The sequence below is a fragment of the Schistocerca piceifrons genome, chromosome 2 (assembly GCF_021461385.2).
Source record: "Schistocerca piceifrons isolate TAMUIC-IGC-003096 chromosome 2, iqSchPice1.1, whole genome shotgun sequence".
NCBI lineage: Eukaryota > Metazoa > Arthropoda > Insecta > Orthoptera > Acrididae > Schistocerca > Schistocerca piceifrons.
The window spans coordinates 445968076-445988811 of NC_060139.1; the positions used below are offsets into that span (position 1 = coordinate 445968076).

Genomic DNA, 20736 nt, shown 5'->3' on the forward strand with positions numbered 1-20736 from the left:
AATAAGGCGAGTTGGGTCTCACACGATCGCTGTTTCCGGAATCCATGTTGATTCCTACATAGTAGATTCTGGGTTTCCAGAAATGACGATACGCGAGCAAAAAACATGTTCTAAAATTCTACAAGAGATCGACGTAAGAGATATAGGTCTATAGTTTTGCGCATCTGCTCGACGACCCTTCTTGAAGACTGCGACTATCTGTGCTCTTTTCCAGTCATTTGGAACCCTCCGTTCCTCTAGAGACTTGCGGTACACGGCTGTTAGAAGGGGGGCAAGTTCTTTCGCGTACTCTGTGTAGAATCGAATTGGTATCCCGTCAGGTCCAGTGGACTTTCCTCTATTGAGTGATTCCAGTTGCTTTTCTATTCCTTGGACACTTATTTCGATGTCAGCCATTTTTTCGTTTGTGCGAGGATTTAGAGAAGGAACTGCAGTGCGGTCTTCCTTTGTGAAACAGCTTTGGAAAAAGGTGTTTAGTATTTCAGCTTTACGCGTGTCATCCTCTGTTTCAATGCCATCATCATCCCGTAGTGTCTGGATATGCTGTTTCGAGCCACTTACTGATTTAACGTAAGACCAGAACTTCCTAGGATTTTCTGTCAAGTCGGTACATAGAATTTTACTTTCGAATTCAATGAACGCTTCACGCATAGCCCTCCTTACGCTAACTTTGACATCGTTTAGCTTCTGTTTGTCTGAGAGGTTTTGGCTGCGTTTAAACTTGGAGTGGAGCTCTCTTTGCTTTCGCAGTAGTTTCCTAACTTTGTTGTTGTACCACGGTGGGTTTTTCCCGTCCCTCACAGTTTTACTCGGCACGTACCTGTCTAAAACGCATTTTACGATTGCCTTGAACTTTTTCCATAAACACTCAACATTGTCAGTGTCGGAACAGAAATTTTCGTTTTGATCTGTTAGGTAGTCTGAAATCTGCCTTCTATTACTCTTGCTAAACAGATAAACCTTCCTCCCTTTTTTTATATTCCTATTAACTTCCATATTCAGGGATGCTGCAACGGCCTTATGATCACTGATTCCCTGTTCTGTACATACAGATTCGAAAAGTTCGGGTCTGTTTGTTAACAGTAGGTCCAATACGTTATCTCCACGAGTCGGTTCTCTGTTTAACTGCTCGAGGTAATTTTCGGATAGTGCACTCAGTATAATGTCACTCGATGCTCTGTCCCTACCACCCGTCCTAAACATCTGAGTGTCCCAGTCTATATCTGGTAAATTGAAATCTCCACCTAAGACTAACATGCTGAGAAAATTTATGTGAAATGTATTCCAAATTTTCTCTCAGTTGTTCTGCCACTAATGCTGCTGAGTCGGGAGGTCGGTAAAAGGAGCCAATTATTAACCTAGTTCGGTTGTTTAGTGTAACCTCCACCCATAATAATTCACAGGAACTATCCACTTCTACTTCACTACAGGATAAACTACTACTAACAGCGATGAACACTCCACCACCGGTTGCATGCAATCTATCCTTTCTAAACACCGTCTGTACCTTTGTAAAAATTTCGGCAGAATTTATCTGTGGCTTAAGCCAGCTTTCTGTACCTATAACGATTTCAGCTTCGGTGCTTTCTATCAGCGCTTGAAGTTCCGGTACTTTACCAACGCAGCTTCGACAGTTGACAATTACAATACCGATTGCTGCTTGGTCCCCGCATGTCCTGACTTTGCCCCGCACCCGTTGAGGCTGTTGCCCTTTCTGTACTTGCCCAAGGCCATCTAACCTAAAAAACCGCCCAGCCCACGCCACACAACACCTGCTACCCGTGTAGCCGCTAGTTGCGTGTAGTGGACTCCTGACCTATCCAGCGGAACCCGAAACCCCACCACCCTATGGCGCAAGTCGAGGAATCTGCAGCCCACACGGTCGCAGAACCGTCTCAATATTATTCTTACCTTTAGGGAAATCAGTAGGATCCAGACTAAGTTTGTGGCCAGATAACGCTTGCAACATTAAATGATAGCACTGAGACCAATTTGGTTGAGAATTCTGAGCAGATACGTATCTCGTTGCAGCTAACCTCTTGCAGAAAGCCGCCTTCCTGTGGAATCCTATCTGTGTGTACAACTCTGATAAATTTGTGAATCTCTGAATCTGAAAGAGAGAGCAAAATAAAGCTAATTATCAAGACACAAAAATCATATCATCTGTGATAAAAAATAAGCATAACAGCAATTAACGTAAAGGAAGGAGGTGAACTATTACCACCAAAATATTTTGACCACTGTGCTTTATTTTATGCAGTAGCTGAATCAGTTAATCAGATGAATATAGGAAATCCTTATACATAAAATATATAACTTAAAAGTGAAAGTGATAAATACATAGTACACTCCCAATCCCAATAGCATGAGAGCAAGTTATCTGAATTTCTGATTATCTTAGATGGAAATGGGTAGTTTTTAACTTCTGATTACCCTTTTTTTCTCAAATTCAGTGACCTCCTCTACTGATCATTCAAGTTTTAAAGGGGATGATTCATGTTCATCTTGATAATCAACTTTTATATGAGTCAGTCTGGTTGTTTTACTGACATTAAGGTGTTCATCATAACTGTCATTCCAGTTCATCTGTGCGTGTTAGCCTAGAAGGACAGCGGGTTTCACAGAGATTCGTCTTCTGCTATCGTAACAGCACTACTAGCTGCCCTCTTTCTACGTCAATACGTGTCCATGGCTGTATTTACAAAATGCTAGTATCATTGTTGTTTTATGTACGATCATAAGTTTTTGATGAGTGTTCAAATTATATGTACAGGAAAATCAATATGTTTAAAGAGAAACTAAAAGCGGTTTTCCTTCAAAAGAAATTTGAAGCTACAAAATTCAGTGTGTAATTATTATTGTGCTCTGTTGCTAGTGAATATGCTTCATCAGTTCAAAACGTCTGTGAATGGAGAAAAAACAGAAAAGATATTATTTATTTGCTATCCCATCACAATTGCATATAATCTTTAACAGTGACTAGTTTGGAACGTTTGTGTTCATTTTCAATCCATTGCCTACATCTCTAACATTTGACCATGACATAATGCCAACAGAACATTCAAGAAACTTATTCACAGGCCAAGTCAATTTTTATGTCATGAAACTTGGACTAATTCCTTCTCTCCAGCTGCAGTAGTCATCCAGCTCCAAACAATCGAGCTTATACTTCCACAGTATGTTGTGGAAGCTATCTGGTTTGGAGAGCACTGACTGTCATCAGACCTTCATAAAGATAGTCTGCCCTCCTCTCCAGAACAAAAATAAGAATTTCATTGAACTATACCACCAAGTACTGTAAATGTTGAAAGTAATTACACTCTCTGGAAGATCAAGATTTCTGCCCACTTTTCCAGGAACATGGAATCATTCTGAACATTTGCATTTAACATGATGGGTTTGGTCTCTTAACAATTGCTTCAGGGCTTCCTACTTTGCTTTTTTGTAAGTATGAAGTCCTTTTTCCTTCCTCATGATATCTTCTTATCCACAATTTTGCCTTAAAAAAAAAAAAAAAAAAAAAAAAAAAAAAAAAAAAAAAAAAAAAAAAAAAAAAAAAAAGTATGGGAGGCCAGATGATTGAATTCCAATGTACCAATAATATGTCCCCAAATGCCTTATATAAGACATGGTTCCAAGTAACCCATTCCCATTATTCACCTTTATATAGCTTTTGTGGCAAGCCACAAATAATACTCGAGGAACTGTCTCACACCAAAGCTAGCAGCAGTGAGTTTGCAGATCACTTTTTGACCAACCCGAGCAGGAAGAAGGGCTAATTAATGTTATGATTCCAGACAGTTGTCACCAAAACATACTTTCGATTGTGACTTATGTCTGTGACTGTTACTGCAGTACTATATAAACATAAACAATTTCTAGTTTTTAACAGTGCACATAGTTGAGGTTGACTTCACTATGGTTCATTGGAATGAATGAGAACTTCAGTCATTAATTCTTATACAAAACTTGAAACCTATATTTTTCTGCTACATTTTTATGCTCCACATCCATGGATCTGCTCAATATGGGTCTGCGGAATGAATCCTTAGTGCAACCTAACTTCCCCCCCCCCCCCCCCTTTTTTTCTTTTTTAAAGAAAAAGAAACTTCACTGTTTACAGCCACATATCTGATGCGCCTAGTTACCGAATTTTTTATAAAATAACTGAAAATTAAATAAATACAGAGGACAGCATGCAACCCAGAAATTCACAGGCATAAATCTATTTTCTGAAGATGCTCATGTAGCAGTATCCTAAAATCACACTGGCCGGCGGAAGAAATAGAAATAGTTATTCACAGGACCCATTCCCTCAATTACATTCTTAATTACTGACATGAGCTGGCTAACAACACATTTCTCAAAAATAAAGTGCTGAGAGAATGATGACATATTGGTATTAAGTAAAGCATCATCAATTTAAAACCTGAACATATTAAGACTTTTTTTTAACTGGTAGAAATACATTTCCCAAGAAAATGTTAAGAATTCATAAGAATCCCACCTGAAGTTTTATATTCTTTTCAAATGCCGTACTACAATGACCTCTATTCCCAACCAAAAAATCTAATTCCAATATACAGGTCATAAAAAAATAATCCATAAGGAATAATATCTTTGCAGCTTTAATAACTCTGTGTAAATCATCTGTGATCGAAAGACTGTAACATGCCATATTTTTGGGAGGTTCAACAATCCATTACTGAATTGTGCACCACCTGCATCACCAAAGTGTGAGAATGTGTACCAAAATATCTTTGGTCTGTATATGTGTGGATGGATATGTGTGTGTGTGCGCGAGTGTATACCCGTCCTTTTTCCCCCTAGGGTAAGTCTTTCCGCTCCTGGGATTGGAATGACTCCTTACCCTCTCCCTTAACACCCACATCCTTTCGTCTTTCCCTCTTTCCTGATGAGGCAACAGTTTGTTGCGAAAGCTTGAATTTTGTGTGTATGTTTGTGTTTTTTTGTGTGTCTTTCGACCTGCCAGCGCTTTCGTTTGGTAAGTCACATCATCTTTGTTTTTTTATATATTTTTCCCACATGGAATGTTTCCCTCGATTATAAAAATATCTTTTTGTTAACTCAAGTTTGATAAGATGGCCTCCATCACAAAAATTGCAGTTTGGAGAATGTACCCCACATGAAATTTAGCTTTGCTGGTAGAAATCAATAATGAGTAGAATAAATAGTGTTTAAAGTTATTGGTTGCTGCACTTATTTCTCAATACACCAATTACAAATTAAATTAAATTAAACTGATACAGCCCAACAGTTGGATTTTCAACACAGTACTTAGTAAATCTGTCATGTGGAGTGATATGCAAACAGATAAGTGTGCCTGTTATTCTCTCAAATAATTTTATTAGTGTTATGTACAAAGCTGTAACAGTTATTGGAAGAAGTCCCGTTGGCTACAAGATATGTTATTTTAGCACAGCGCAGCCCCTGAAGATTCCATCATCATGAAACTCAAAATTTGCCACTCCCTGACAGATGGATTGGATGCACCAAAACAAACTAGATATACACTACACATGTTACCCTCTCAAATGCATCTCAAGACACCATAATAGCAACCACACTCAAAGTTGAGAGCTGATAAGTATACTGAAGTCAATGGCAGGATTTTGAAAATTTAAACTGTTGTTAAGTATTCATGTAACATTTCACCTAAAAATGTCTCAAGGTTTGTGTATGCTTTCGGCAATGTTTGTAGTGACCATGTTCAATACTAAACTAAATAATGCAATGAGACTAAAAAGTGGCACTACTAAATCAGTACCATTTCTGTGGCTGTCTGTATTTTGTAATATTGCACCACCATCCATTAGATGAGAAGCAGCATGTGTAGGAGTTCCAAAAGTGTATTACTCATCAGAACTCACTTCTGTGTAATCAGCTATAGACTATACCTGCCTGCAGATTTAAATCCAGAATACCACCCTGGTCCGTGCAAAATGTGCGATTTGTATGTGATTTGTGCTAAGAATGGAAAGAGGTCTGGCAAAAGTTCCCTCCAGAAAATTATCACATTATTACTTGTCCTATTAAATGTGTGAATGGATTTGGTCTTCCCAGGAAACTATGGAGTGCCTAAGTGAAAAGTGTTTATAATTAAAATTTGCTGGTGAGCTCAGTGAACTGCATTTGGTGACGCTAACATCTGTGGACTGAGAGAGACCTAAATATTCAGTCATAAAATTTTTGAGTGTTTGTTTGTTTATTTATTTATATTATGTATTTGTGACATGTATTTAATAATTTATAAATAAAGTCCTTGCATAAGACTGTAAAATGACCATACAAATAACGACAATGATTTTTGTGAATTTTTTTATGTATTGCATTCAATGATACGTAACTACTTTATATACTCACTAGCAGGTGGTTACATCTACATAATTACTGACACTCAATTTATCTTATAAAAATGTTTTTCTCTTGCATAGTAATACCTTTTCTTGCTCATTTAATGGTAAGTTAATAAAAATGACATTTTGGAGAAACGATGCAGCTTGCAACGTATATCCTTGTTCAACAGCTACTCTAGCTGCTTTAAAGCATGCTTCAGTTTCAATAACGCCAGCATTTTGATACTGAAAAGAAGAAGAAAATAAAATATTTAAAATGACATAATATGGTACAGAGAAGTGCACTATATGAATAATTAGTAACTGAAACTACAGATTTTAGATTTCAGATGTAGCAGAAATATCTCAATATATCAGTATGTCATGGTCAGATAAATTTGTTCACAAAATAACAAATTATTGTGCTCACATACATACATGTCCCATGAAATGTACTAATCATTGTAAAAAAAATACTTAGGTTGCCTGTACCACATTTGGCTTCTTGCTGTCACAGTTAAAGTTCCAAATAGGTACCTTGTTAGCTACTAGGCCAGGGAAGGGGTGGTGTGGTGTGGTGTGGTGTGTGAGTGTAGTATTTCTGAAACAGTTAAGTTTGTGAATACTCCACATACTTTTGCAATGAAAGTGTATTGTGAGAGCACTAATGGCACTTCTGTGGTTTTGTGGACAACAGGTGGAGAAATTTTAGAGCTGCGTGTGTCATGATGTACAAGACACACATTGATGAGAACAGTGTGTAATGCCAACAATTGAGAGACTGTGAAATAACTCATCAATCAAATAATCTAAGGTCAACCAGATTTGTGTGTACCATGATAGTTTACTGAACTCTGAACATTCACTGGGGAGGAGGGGGGGGGGGGGGGGGGGAACCACACACACACACACACACACACACACACACACACACACACACACACACACACAACGCCAAAAATAATTAACAAAGAGTAATGAAATTTCAGGAATACTTTGAGCTAGGTAACATATTTAAGTGATTAACATTGCAAGATCACAGGTTAATATTAATGCAATATAAGCCATTGCAAATGTGAAATGCTGGTACATTAATAACCGGTGTAACGACCGGAATGTTGAATGCAAGCATGCAAACGTGAATGCATTGTGTTGGACAGGTACCACATGTCAGTTTGTATGATGGGGTTCCATGCCTGTTGTTGCACTTGGTCGGTCAATAGAGGGACAGTGAGTGCTCTTTGTGGATAACACTGGAGTTGTTGGCTGATGATGTCCCATGTATGCTTGATCGGAGACAGATTTGGTGGTAGAGCAGGCCAAGACAACGTGTTGACACATTGCAGGGAAGGTTGTGTTACAACTTCAGTTTGTGGGCAAGCATTATCCTGTTGGGACACACTCCCTAGAATGCTGTTCATGTATGGCAGCACAATAAGTTGAATCACCAGACCCATGTACAAATCCGCAGTCTGGGCGTGTGTGATAGCCACAAGAGTGCTCCTGCTGTCATACGAAACTGCACCCCGAACCATACCTCCATGTGTAGTAGGCCCAGTGTGTCTAGCAAGCAGACAGGTCAGTTGCAGGCCCTAAACTGACATCCTCCTAATCAACATGAGGGCATCACTGGCATCAAGGCAGAACCACCTTTCCATCAAAAAACATGACAGACCTGAACCCTGCCCTCCAAAGAGTTTGCACTTGATACCACTGAAGTTGCAAACGGCAGTGGTTTGGGATCAGAGGAATGCACTTTAAAAGGCATTTGGCTCAGAGCTGTACTTGAAGTGACCGATACTTAACAGTTCAGTCTGTCACTGAGGTGCCCACTTCTGCTCAAATTGCTGCCACAGATGCAGAACAAAGTGCCTGAGCCACCTTCCCTCTCAGTAGTGCCACATGGCCATCTGGAGTGCAGTCCTCTTGTTATCACACATTCTCATGACCATCACTGTCAGCAGTCATGGGCACCCCTAAACCTCACTGCATCCATGACTGATTTACTAACATACAAACTAGCAAAGTACTTGGCCGATTTCTTCACTCCACATGTGGGTCACTGCACAAGACTACAACTGACAAGGGCAAATTCAGGTGCTTCATGGCCAGCGAGTATGTTTTCAAATTTCTAAATTGAGGGGATGAGAACATGCTATTTGTATGCCTCTTGGTAAGATTAGTAATTGTGTAAATTCACTGTATGCGTGCATAATTCTCAATTGTTTTAAGTAAGTAATGAATCAAATTGTTGCTACTCATGTTTATCATAATGTAATATTTAGATAAACATAGCTTTTGACACTCATAAATACTTTTCTACCTATACATTCAATGGCCCCCTTTTTTCTTTATTTATATTTTTTTTTTTTACAATTGTATTGCCCAACTAGGATCCCGTTAACAACTTCAGTTCCTCTTCTTCCTTTGTTGTTGTTTCCTATTTTTCCAGTATTCCCTCATTTTCTCTCCATGAAGCCTCTTCCTTTCTTCTGTCCATGTTGTTCCCGATTTTTTATTCCTTCTGCTTTGAAAGCCTTCCAAATTTAGTATTTAGTTTTTAAAACAGTTTCTTTCTACTATTTCTGATTCTTTGATGTTGTTTCTTTCAAGATCTTTTCTTACTTCTGTAATACATGCTATTGTCGATTTTTTTCTTCCAGAAATATAGGAGTATTTGTTTTGTTAGTCTATTTCCATCCATTCGGAAGAGATGTCCAAAAAAGGTTAATCTTCATTTGGCCATTAGTGCAGATATTTTCTCTATATTTTTGTAGATCTCCTCATTACGTCTTATTTTCCAACCATTTGCAGTTTTCATTGCACCCATTATTTTTCTAATAATCCTTCTTTCCAGTACCTCTAGTTTGTCCATCTTATAGTTCACCGTTAGGCATTCAGATCTATATAAACATTCTGGTTGTACCACTGTGGTGTAGTGTTTTAGTTTTGTTTTTCTAAATATACATTTCTTGTTGTAAATATTTTTGGTCAAACCATATGCCCTTTCCATTTTGTTAATTTTTACATCTACTGCAGATTTTTCTAGTCCATTCTGTTGTATAGTTTACTCAATCTATTTTACCTATTTGTGTTTCTATGCATTTTGGTGCATTTTTTATATTTGTCATGAATTTTGTTTTTTCAGCTGAAATTTTGACACCAATTCTGTTTGCTAATTTTTTCAGAATGTTTATTTGAGTAACTGCTTCTGTCAGGTTTTCTGAAAGTATTGCGAAATCATCCACAAAAGCCAAGCAGATTACCTTAATTCCATTTGTTTTCCTTCCCAGAGTTATTGATAAACCATCACCTTTTCTAACACTAGTTTTTATTTCAAAAGGCTGAGATACTTCTCCCATAAATTTGACTTTAGATACTGTACCTGTTAGTGTTTCACATATTATGTTTGCTAGTTTTGATTTAACACCAAATTCTCTAATGACCTTATCTATCATTTCTCTGTCTATGCAATTAAATGCTTTCTTGAAATCTATAAATGACACTAGTATTGGTTTGCTGGTTAACATTCTATGGTGAATTATTGACTTTAAGTTAAAAATTTGTTCTGCACAGGATCTTCCATTTTGAAAACCACCCTGATATTCTCCTAGTTGTTTGTCTAAATTATCTACCACTCTGTTGAGGAGAATTTTTGATGATATTTTGTATGCCACTGGCAGAAGTGACACTCCTCTGTAATTACTGACATTTTGTTTGTCTCCCTTTTTATGTAGCGGGTGGATTAATGCTGTTTTCCATTCAATTGGAATCTTTTCAGTTTTCCAAATGTTCTCAAATTGCAGCTGTAGATCCTTTATGATTTTTGGTTCTGACCACTTCAATAATTCTGCTGTAATGGAGTCTTCACCACTTGCTTTATTGTTTTTGAGTGTTTTGATGGCTTCATGAATTTCTAGCTCAGTTGGTGGGAAATCTTCCTCTAGATTTTGAGGTGTCACTGGCAATTCAAATTTATCTATTGGAACTGGACAGTTTAACAACTTTTCAAAAAAATTTGCTAAAATTTCACAATTTTCTTTATTATTTAATCCTATTTTGCCATTTTCATCTTTGAAACAAATACCTGGTGCCTGATATCCTTTAAGTATGTGTTTAAAGGTTTGGTAAAAATTTCTAGAATTATTTTTGGTGAAATTTTCTTCTATTTCAGTAAGCTGACAATTTTCAGAGTTCCTTTTGATTTTCCAGATTATTTTTGATGTTTCTTTTCTTTGTTGTCTAAATTGTTCAAGGTCTTCCTCTTTTTTCGAACGTCTCCATTTTTGAGCTCTTTGTATTAGTGCTTCTTCACACTCCTCATTCCACCATGCCTTCTTTTTATTCTTGGCTAATCCTAAAGTTTTCTCTGCTGCTTGAGTTATTTTCATCTGGAGTTCACGTCAATCACCTTCTTTACTTGTCTCAATTTCTTCTCTAAATTTTTCTATATTTTCTTTTGTAATACTAGCTGTAGTGGTGTTGTATCTGATCACTTTCTTGGTCGCCTTTTTTGGTTTAGATGGGAGAAATTTTATTTTAATCTTAGAGAGAGAATGATCTGAATCGAATTCCCCATTTCTATTTTAAAATTCATAATTTCCGTGATGTTCCTTTTAGATATGGCTACGTGATCCACTTGAAATTCGCCTAGGTTTGGATTTGGATGTCTCCAAGTTTTGGCTTTTCTTGGCAGTTTGCAGAAATGTGTGGACATGAGTTTTAACTGGAACATTTTACACATGTTGATTAGTCTTTCATCATTTCTGTTTGTTCTTGAGTGTGCTGAATATTCACCTACAATAATTCTAAATTTCTTTTCCCCTCCCAATTTGCACATTGAAGTCACCAAGAAGTATTTTAACGTTCTTTTTAGGTATGATAGAAATTTCAGATTCTAAAAGATCCCAGAATTTTCTTACTTTCTCCAGATTTCTTCTGTTGTCAGCATTTATAGGTGCATGACAGTTTATGAGGGTGTAACTTTTATTCTTGCACTTCATTGTTAACATGGATATCATTTCTGAATTTGATCTAAATTCTGTTACACTATCCACAATTTTTTTGTTTACATAACATGCTGTTCCAAACATCGGCATGTTTTCCGTTATTCTCACTGCTGGTTTCCCTTCACAAATTCTATAATGTTGTGTATCAACTACATCCTCATCTAAGAATCGTGTTTCCTGAACTACTATAATCTGTATATCGTTCTTCTGCAGAAATAATTCTAATTCCTTTTGTTTCCCAGTTTTCAGAAGAGAATTTACATTTAAGGTTCCAAAGTAGTACTTCTTCTTGAACTGCAACTTGGAAGGCTTTTCTATATATTTCATCTTTTCTTCACTGCAAATGTTGGGACTCCCCAGAATCATAGGTCCCATTGCATTACATGATGTAATGGTGGATTCCTCATCAGAGTTACCACCTGGGGTAGAGCATCCATTGTGCGAACTTTCCATATTGCAACTTGAAGCTGTAAATTGTAGGGGATCCAAGGTCATCCCTGAATTCTCAAAGTAAGAACAGGTTGTTGGCCTGGAATATTATTTATTCAGCCGCCACTAACATGTGGAACAGACACTGTCGAGGTGCCGCCACTAACATGTGGAACCGTCGTGCCCTATGTCCATTTTGGCCTTTGACAAGAGGCTGCCTCTTCCGCCAGCTCCCCCGTACCGAAGTCCATCTTCTCCGCCTTCGCTGCCGTTATTATTATTATTATTATTATTATTATTATTATTATTATTATTATTATTTTCAATGAGAAGCCTCCACAAGCTGCAACCTTTTGAGAGGCATTCAAGAGGCCTGATTCCTTCACTCACAGCTTCCTGTTGTAGAGATTCTATAGATTTCTGGTGTAGTGCTTGGCATGCATAACTGTTATTTTTTTTAAAAAAAAAAGAAGAACAGAGAGACAGAGAGAGAGAGAGAGAGAGAGAGAGAGAGAGAGAGAGAGAGAGAGAGAGAGAGAGAGAGAGAGAGAGAGAGAGAGAGAGAGAGAGAGGCAGGAAATAAGAAAATTCATGTGCCTTGATAGTTACACCGTAAAAATCCCATCACAGATTTCAGGAGCTTTGTACATATGGTACCTTCTCAGCATGTGAACGATCGAACATTTTACTTCACTACAAATATCAGAATTAGCTGTTTTCCTCGGTAATAAAAATTAGCCACAGGAAAAACTCGAAGAAAAAACTGTAACATTTTTATTAAAATCATTGAAGATTTGCCAGAAATGCAGTTATTCTGACTCTGAAAAGGTACAGCCTATTCACTTTTGTAAACAAAATCCATAACAGAAAATAAATTATAACAGAATAAATTAACTGAGGTAGAAAGTTTTAAATTTTTGTCAGATGGCTAAATGAGAGAAACTTTGTCACGGATTTCCTAAAAAAACTTGGTTCAGCTCATTTTGCTACATGAATAATCACCAGGGACACAAAAATAATTAAATTACTATGTTTTGTGTATTTTCATTTTTGGTTTCCTACAGTGATTTTTTGGGTTGATTACATATTAAGGCAAAATACTTTCAATAGGAAAATAACTGGAACTCTGTGTGTGTGACTTTTTCAAACACAACCATGTTGTAGGTATTTTTTAAAACAATTATAAACACACACAATAGCCTTGCAATATATTAATTCTCCTCTGGAATCTGTTATTAATAATACATTCTGACAGAAGAACAACAATATTAATGAGTTTAACTCAAAATGGCAAAATTATATTTAATATCCTCAAATAATTAACAAACACAAGCTTGTGGGAGAGCCAAGTCAACACCATGAAGGTTTCTGATAAAATATCTAGTAACTGAAATATTTCACATGTGACATAATTATGATACCAGTGCAATAAACATCAATGCAACCAGCTGATCTGTTGAACACAGCCAACATTGCCTTTAATAACTAAGTAATAAAGTGAGACTTCTAAAATGAGCACACAGAATAACAGACTAAGTTACAGAACACAGATGTTACAATCTATATTTCACTGAGTAAAATGACTGGCAATGGCAATTAAGTTTAGAAGAGAGGTGATAAATGACCGCTGTGTGTAAAATTTTTAACATCTGTTTGCTTGGAAAAAAGGGGGGTGGGGGGTAGGTGGGGTGGGGGTGGGGGTAATTTCGAGAATAAGGCAAAGACTCTGAGACTATAGATTTTGTAGTATTTTGTATGTGGACAATTTTGTAATTCCACAACAGACAAATGATGACCTATATCCGTATTACTTCAGGCAGGGGAGTTACGTTCATAGTCTTGGATGTTATTGAATTTAGTGTATGTTAAAACTCGGGAGTAAGTAATAAACAATATGTTTTGATTTCTCCAAAAAAAATCCTGCCCCAAGATACAGGCCTCCAAAGATGACACTACGAACACCATTACAAAGAAGCAAATTTTGGAAATATTTTTAAAACACGGTATCTCTGGGACAGTTTTAGATATTTTGTTACAGTCATTTTATTTGAAAGATAATTGCTTTATGATTACAATGGTATCCTCTGTTTGGACATATCTGTCAAAGTTCTTTTACTGTCACTTTTGAATGTTTTTTAATAATTTACAGAAAAAAATGCCAATGCAGGAAAGTTAGATTTTTCTATTGATTAGTGCCATGTAGTGCTATATTCTCTGTAAAGGAGAGCTTCCACTTTTAAGTTGAACAGGTTTTATTAAAAAAAAAATTTTTTTTTAACTTTCAAAGGTAATGTATGTCTTCACTTAAGTTGTTTCTTACTAATTTCTTTGTTACAATGTTTATTTCTATTGTCTTTGTTACAATGTTTATTTCTATTGTCTTTGTTACAATGTTTATTTCTATTGTCTTTGTTGCAGTTATTTCTTTTCACGTTCTTTGTTGCAGTTATTTCTTTTCACGTTCTTTGTTGCAGTTATTTCTTTTCACGTTCTTTGTTGCAGTTATTTCTTTTGACGTTCTTTGTTGCAGTTATTTCTTTTGACGTTCTTTGTTGCAGTTATTTCTTTTCACATTCTTTGTTGCAGTTATTTCTTTTCACGGTTTTTGTTGCAGTTATTTCTTTTCACATTTTTTGTTGCAGTTATTTCTTTTCACGTTCTCTGTATTATTGTTCTGTGCTAATTTGTTTACTGAAGAGGCTTCTAAGAAATATGATGCCAGCCAGCGAGTTCTGTGTTATCGTGAGGAATTTGCCATTTGACACACTTGCAGGCTGTTTTGTGAAAAGGACTGTTTGAAATGTCTTCTGAGAGTGACGTGTGCTGACTATTTGCATATCCATAAAAGAGTGATACATAAGATAAACAAAAAACACAGTTTGTTCAGGTTCAGAACAACTACAGCAAAACTGACCACACTCTTCAAAGTAGACATTCCACCTTCAGAAGAAAATGAACCAAAGCACTCTTGTTCCTCTTTGCCAGGAATTTTTCACAATTCAGCTGTTGAATATTGTGCATCCTACAGAGACAAGGTGCAAGAGTCTTTGGAAAACCAGATCTCTATTATAATCAACCTACGGAAGCAGCTCAAGTTCAACTACCGCAGTCATTTTACCTGGAAGATAAATGGGACTGTTCTCACTAGAGTGCCAGAAAAAGAGACATTATAAGTGTAACAGTTGAAGGTCTTTTGCAATTTATTAGAGCATCTATGTTGTTGTGGTCTTCAGTCCTGAGACTGGTTTGATGCAGCTCTCCATGCTAATCTATCCTGTGCAAGCTCCTTCATCTCCCAGTACCTACTGCAACCTACATCCTTCTGAATCTGCTTAGTGTATTCATCTCTTGGTCTCCTTCTACAATTTTTACCCTCCACGCTGCCCTCCAATGTTAAATTTGTGATCCCTTGATGCCTCAGGACATGTCCTTCCAACCAATCCCTTCTTCTAGTCAAGTTGTGCACAAACTTCTCTTCTCCCCAATCCTATTCAATACCTCCTCATTAGTTACGTGATCTACCCACGTAATCTTCAACATTCTTCTGTAGCACCACATTTTGAAAGCTTCTATTCTCTTCTTGTCCAAACTATTTATTACCCATGTTTCACTTAGATACATGGCTACACTCCATACAAATACTTTCAGAAATGACTTCCTGACACTTAAATCTATACTCGATGTTAACAAATTTCTCTTCTTCAGAAACGCTTTCCTTGCCATTGCCAGTCTACATTTTATATCCTCTCTACTTCGACCATCATCAGTTATTTTGCTCCCCAAATAGCAAAACTCCTTTACTACTTTAAGTGTCTCAATTCCTAATCTAATTCGCTCAGCATCACCCGACTTAATTCGACTACATTCCATTATCCTCGTTTTGCTTTTGTTGATGTTCATCTTATATCCTCCTTTCAAGACACCGTCCATTCCATTCAACTGCTCTTCCAAGCCCTTTGCTGTCTCTGACAGAATTACAATGTCATCGGCGAACCTCGAAGTTTTTATTTCTTCTCCCTGGATTTTAATACCTACTCCGAATTTTTCTTTTGTTTCCTTTACTGCTTGCTCAATATACAGATTGAATAACACCGGGGAGAGGCTACAACCCTGTCCCACTCCCTTCCCAACCACTGCTTCCCTTTCATGCACCTCGAGCATCTATACAACTTCAATATTGTAAGATCAAAATTTTATACACTACAACCTAAGTGGGAAGTTCCACACTCACCTAGAGATGTCTGTTTATGTGTGTACTGTGCAAATTTTGAACTTTGTGTGGTAATTTTGAAGAACTTACTGGGGCACATGACATATGACATCTTGGTTGGGCATGTGAAGTCATTAGTAGTCTGTGATGTAAAGAGAGAGTCTTATTTGTTTCAAGAATGTGGTGACTGTCCTGGAAAGGGAGGACTGTATTTACAGACACTTGGACTGGAAGATGTAGCATATAACTCTGCAGAAATTACATATGCAACATGGGAAGGAAATAAACTAATTAAGAAAACTGTTGCCTTTGACAGTTCCATTGATGAACTTGGGAAATGGTCAGTGAAAGCAGTAACACACCAGCATCTGAAGAAATTGCAACAACACATTTCAGAAGTGAAAGGGTGTGTATAGGCTGAAGAACTATGTTTAGTGTTTCACAGTGCTTTTGCTGAGAACTGGTCAGTAGCTCTCCCACAAGTACAAGGGTATCATTGGAGTAATGACCAGATTTAAATTTTTACAGAATTGACACATTTTCAAAATAAGACCACTAGTGTTGCAGTTATAAGTGATGATGCAGGGCATGACTCAGCACATGCTTTGCTAGTAATGCGCAAAATTCATCAACTGCAACTATTTCTGATGGTGCTCCTTGTCATTTTAAAACTCGTTACCAGCTGTTTGAATGGAGTATGTCACTTGAGCCAACTGACTGGGAATACAGTGCTATTGGTCACAGGAAGGGGTCTTGTGATGGTGGAGGTGGTCTGTTGAAGCATCGTGCTCCAAAACATGATCTTTCCAGACCAAATACAGCTGCGATTCAGAATGCTGACGATATTATGAGAGTCGTGAAATCTTACACATTCTCAGTCCTCATTCTTTTGTCCCAAGAGGAAATCGAAGGATTCCATGACAGAAAAAAGGATAGTCCAAACAAACTACTCCTGTGAAAGGAATTCAGAAGACATTTCTGGACTCAAAGTGATGAGCAAACTCATATTACGTGCACTTTAAAGAGCAGGAAAGAAGAAATTTTGTTCGTTAGGCCAACACCTCAGAACCAACAGGATAATATTCAGGTTCACAACCTGAGAAGGGGGACATTTGTGGCATGTGTGTATTACTGTGGCTGGTGGATTACAATGATTATAGACACCAGTTACGAGTAAAACGAAATTGTAGTGAACTTTACGACACCACATGGACCAGCTGCTGGATATAGGTTCCAGCTGAAGGATAGCAACAACACCATCAGTTCTCACTTTCTGTTTACAATATTTTGAAGACTGCAAGTGCTCCAGTTCTTGTTGATTCAACAGGAAGGAATCACTCTATACCAAAGGAAGATACTGAAGCAGTGGAACAGATTTTTACTTCTCTGACTAGCTAATTTCAGTACAAAATTGAGTGCACAGATGTTGTATAAATTGAAACCTTTAAGTCTTTGGACCTATTACATACATTTTGGAACCATTTAAAATGCTTGAGAAATGAGTCTCTTACTCATCTTTCAAAACTAAAATTATGTTAAATCTGGCTAGGTTTTGATTTTTATGAGCCTGTTATGTGATAATAAAACAGGTTTCATGTATGCCAAAAATTTCAAATGTTTATAAAACCTGTTCAACATAAAAGTGGAAGCTCTCCTTTTCAGGGAATGTAGAACTATATGGTACTAATAAACAGAAAAAAAACAAAATTTTATGGATTGGTATTTTTGGGAAAAAAAATCCACATATAAAAAAGTTCAGAATGCTATAGTGAAAGAACTTTGACAGATAAATCCAAATGGAGAATTTCTCTGTAATCATAAAGCAATTATCTTTCAAATAAAAACCAACAAAATATTTGCAACTTTTCCAGAGATACAGCATTTTAAATTTTTTTCCAAAATGTGCATCTTCAAAATAGTAAGTGTGTGTGTGTGTGTGTGTGTGTGTGCCAAAATTTTTTGGAAAAAAACAAAAAATGTGTGTTCCTTACTTAGTCTTTCATTTTAACATATGCTAAATTCAACATCATCCGAGACTATGAAAGTAACATTTTGTCCTACCCTGCCTGAATTGATATGGACTATGCCTTGTGAATCTTTACAAAATGTAGAGTGGAATGGAATGGAAGAAAGATGATCATGGGGCAGTACTCTGATCTCACAAAACAAGAAGAAATATCCAGTAGATACTACTAGTATGATAATGGAATTACCGTGTTTGAAACAATAGCCAAAAATGAGAAGAGAAAAACATTTAATTATAGTTGACTGGTGTGAGACACACAAACAGACTTAATAGTTCAGGACATTTGATTGGCTTTCAAGCCACCACTCTTTTTTCAGCTTAGGAAAATGACCTTTTGCATCCTCACCCTCCTCGTAATTCAAAGTGGTATGTACGTGGGGAGAGACAAGAGAGGGAGAGAAAGAACTTTATCTGGAATTACAGTTTTAATTACATAGTGCAATTACATGGCAAATTCTGAAGCAGGTACCCAGTTTTCATCTTTATGACTGTGAAATACCTTCCACTGCACACTGATCCTAGAATACACTTAGTATATTCAAACATACCTAAACATGAAACTGGAAAAGAAACAAATTTGTCATTTTACAAGACAATAGTTATGGTTATGTGGTGCTACTGTATATGAGTGAGATGTAGAGAATTTTAAGAAAGAATACCATAAGAATTACAGCAACTTAAAAATTTTCTTTGAACTGCAAATAATCACAGATTAGCATAAGACAAATTTAGGAATTACTTTATAGAAAATTAAGTTGCGGAATAGAGAGACAACTGACAGAATGATTCACGAAGAATGCAGGAAGATCAGTTGCTTTGAATACACGTATCTGGAGACTAATGTGTTATATGATGTCCAAGACTCAGGATATACGCCAAGGAAATTGATTTCACTTAATTCTTGAAGTGTAGATGGTGGGTGGCTTTTTTTTTCTTTTTCTTTTTTTTATGGCATTTTGTCGAGATAAAGTTATGACTTCTCAAATGCAATAACAAAGCTGTAAATATATATAATAATGCCATTGCCTATTATTTGTTCATGGCACTACCTTGTTGCCAAAAGCAGAAAAAACCAGTGGCAGAACTGATGAATGTTACAGACATAACTTAAAATTCATATTTAATAGAAATTTTAAAACAAAGAAAATAAGCAATAAATAATAATCTCAAGTAACTCAAATCTGAAGCCTAATTTGCTTGGATAAAACCATGAAATTAATGATTAAAGAAAAAGAGAAGCTAACATATGTTAACAGATTCTGTGGAACTGAGCAATCGGCATGTAATGAGGATTTCTTAAAAGTGAAAGAACTTAATTATTCATAAATATATTGCTAAAAATCATGCTGTATCAAAGGTTGAGTATATGCCTTGGAGGAAAGTGAAGTGGTTTAAATTGCTAGCTAAGACAAGAATCTTACACAACTAGTTTCAAAACGGCTGCTATGTGTCACAGAAAACCAAAGTCCACTACAAATACAAAATGGAAATAGTATATGAAATACCAACATTAACTTCAACAAAAAATACCCTTCTGTTCTCACAAATACTGTGACAGACATTTACTCTTTCTGATTCAGTGGAACATAAACACCACATACCACAAAACTGAAACAACAACAACAACAGTATACAATCACCCATGCTAACAACAACAAAATGATCTTAATGTAGCAAAGCATAAATTTCAGTGCCTTGTTTAAGAGTGCCAACCAAATTATACTGAAAGAACAATTAAAATAACAAACTTACACTGTAACAATTAAAATGTATACTAGAGGAAGATCCCTTAGTTTGAACTACAATACTAAATTTGGGCTAGTCTTGGAATCAGGACAGCATAAATGCAATACTTCCAGTGAAGTCACAATTAGTGTATACTTCATATTTTGCGAATGGTTTTCTCGGCTTTTCTCCCTCCCACCTTTCCCCAGTTTTTACATGAAAAAGTCACGAAGTTCTTACCTGCATTCATCTCCTCCCATTATTTATGATAAGATATAAATTTGCCTTTTGTTAATCCCTCTTAGACTTTCATTTTGTATCACAAATTTATGACACACAACATCATAAATCTATCACATACTGTTCTTTGACAACCCAGTTTCTCTCCATACATAAACTAATCCAAACATCAAACAATGCCCTATGTTTGGCAAAAGCTACCCTTGAATGTAGATTCTATGTGGGCTACCATCAAAATTATGTCACCCACTTCACCTTCATGAGAAGGAACATTTTTTTTTCCAATTAAGATGCACTCAACTTTTAAGTTTTGTGCTGCCAGAGCATTATAATTGTCGCAGATGTTGAGTATGGTAATCACTCATTTCATTGGTCCTTGTAAATATGCCTATCAAAAATTCTATAGATATTATTAGCTACCGCACAACTGAAATACATATCAAGGTTGCAGAATCAAACAATGGAAAATCCAGGATGGAATGTAACAATATACGAGGAGGGATGTTGCTACTCACGATATAGCAGATATGCCGAGCCGCAGATATGTACAACAAAAAGACTCTCACAATTAAAGCTTTCGATCACTACGGCCTTCGTCAACAATAGACACATACAGGTGCACGCGTGTGCCTCCTCCCCCCCCCCATTCTCTCTCTCTCTCTCTCTCTCTCTCTCTCTCTCTCTCTCTCTCTCTCTCTCTCTCTCTCTCTCTCTCTCTCACGCACGCACGCACACACGCAA

At 36.7% G+C, this 20736-nt stretch overlaps 1 protein-coding gene across 2 annotated transcripts in view; it reads right to left on the reverse strand.

Annotated features, from left to right (window-relative positions):
- The window catches only part of LOC124776749 (protein brunelleschi), a 249179-nt gene that overhangs the window by 140061 nt on the left and 88382 nt on the right, over window positions 1-20736 (reverse strand). For both annotated transcript variants that reach the window (XM_047251873.1, XM_047251874.1), the window contains exons 8-9: window positions 6462-6602; window positions 1912-2110 (exon numbers count right to left, since the gene is read on the reverse strand). In XM_047251873.1, coding sequence (XP_047107829.1) covers window positions 1912-2110; window positions 6462-6602 — 340 coding nt within the window. The remainder of the gene's footprint in view (window positions 1-1911; window positions 2111-6461; window positions 6603-20736) is intronic.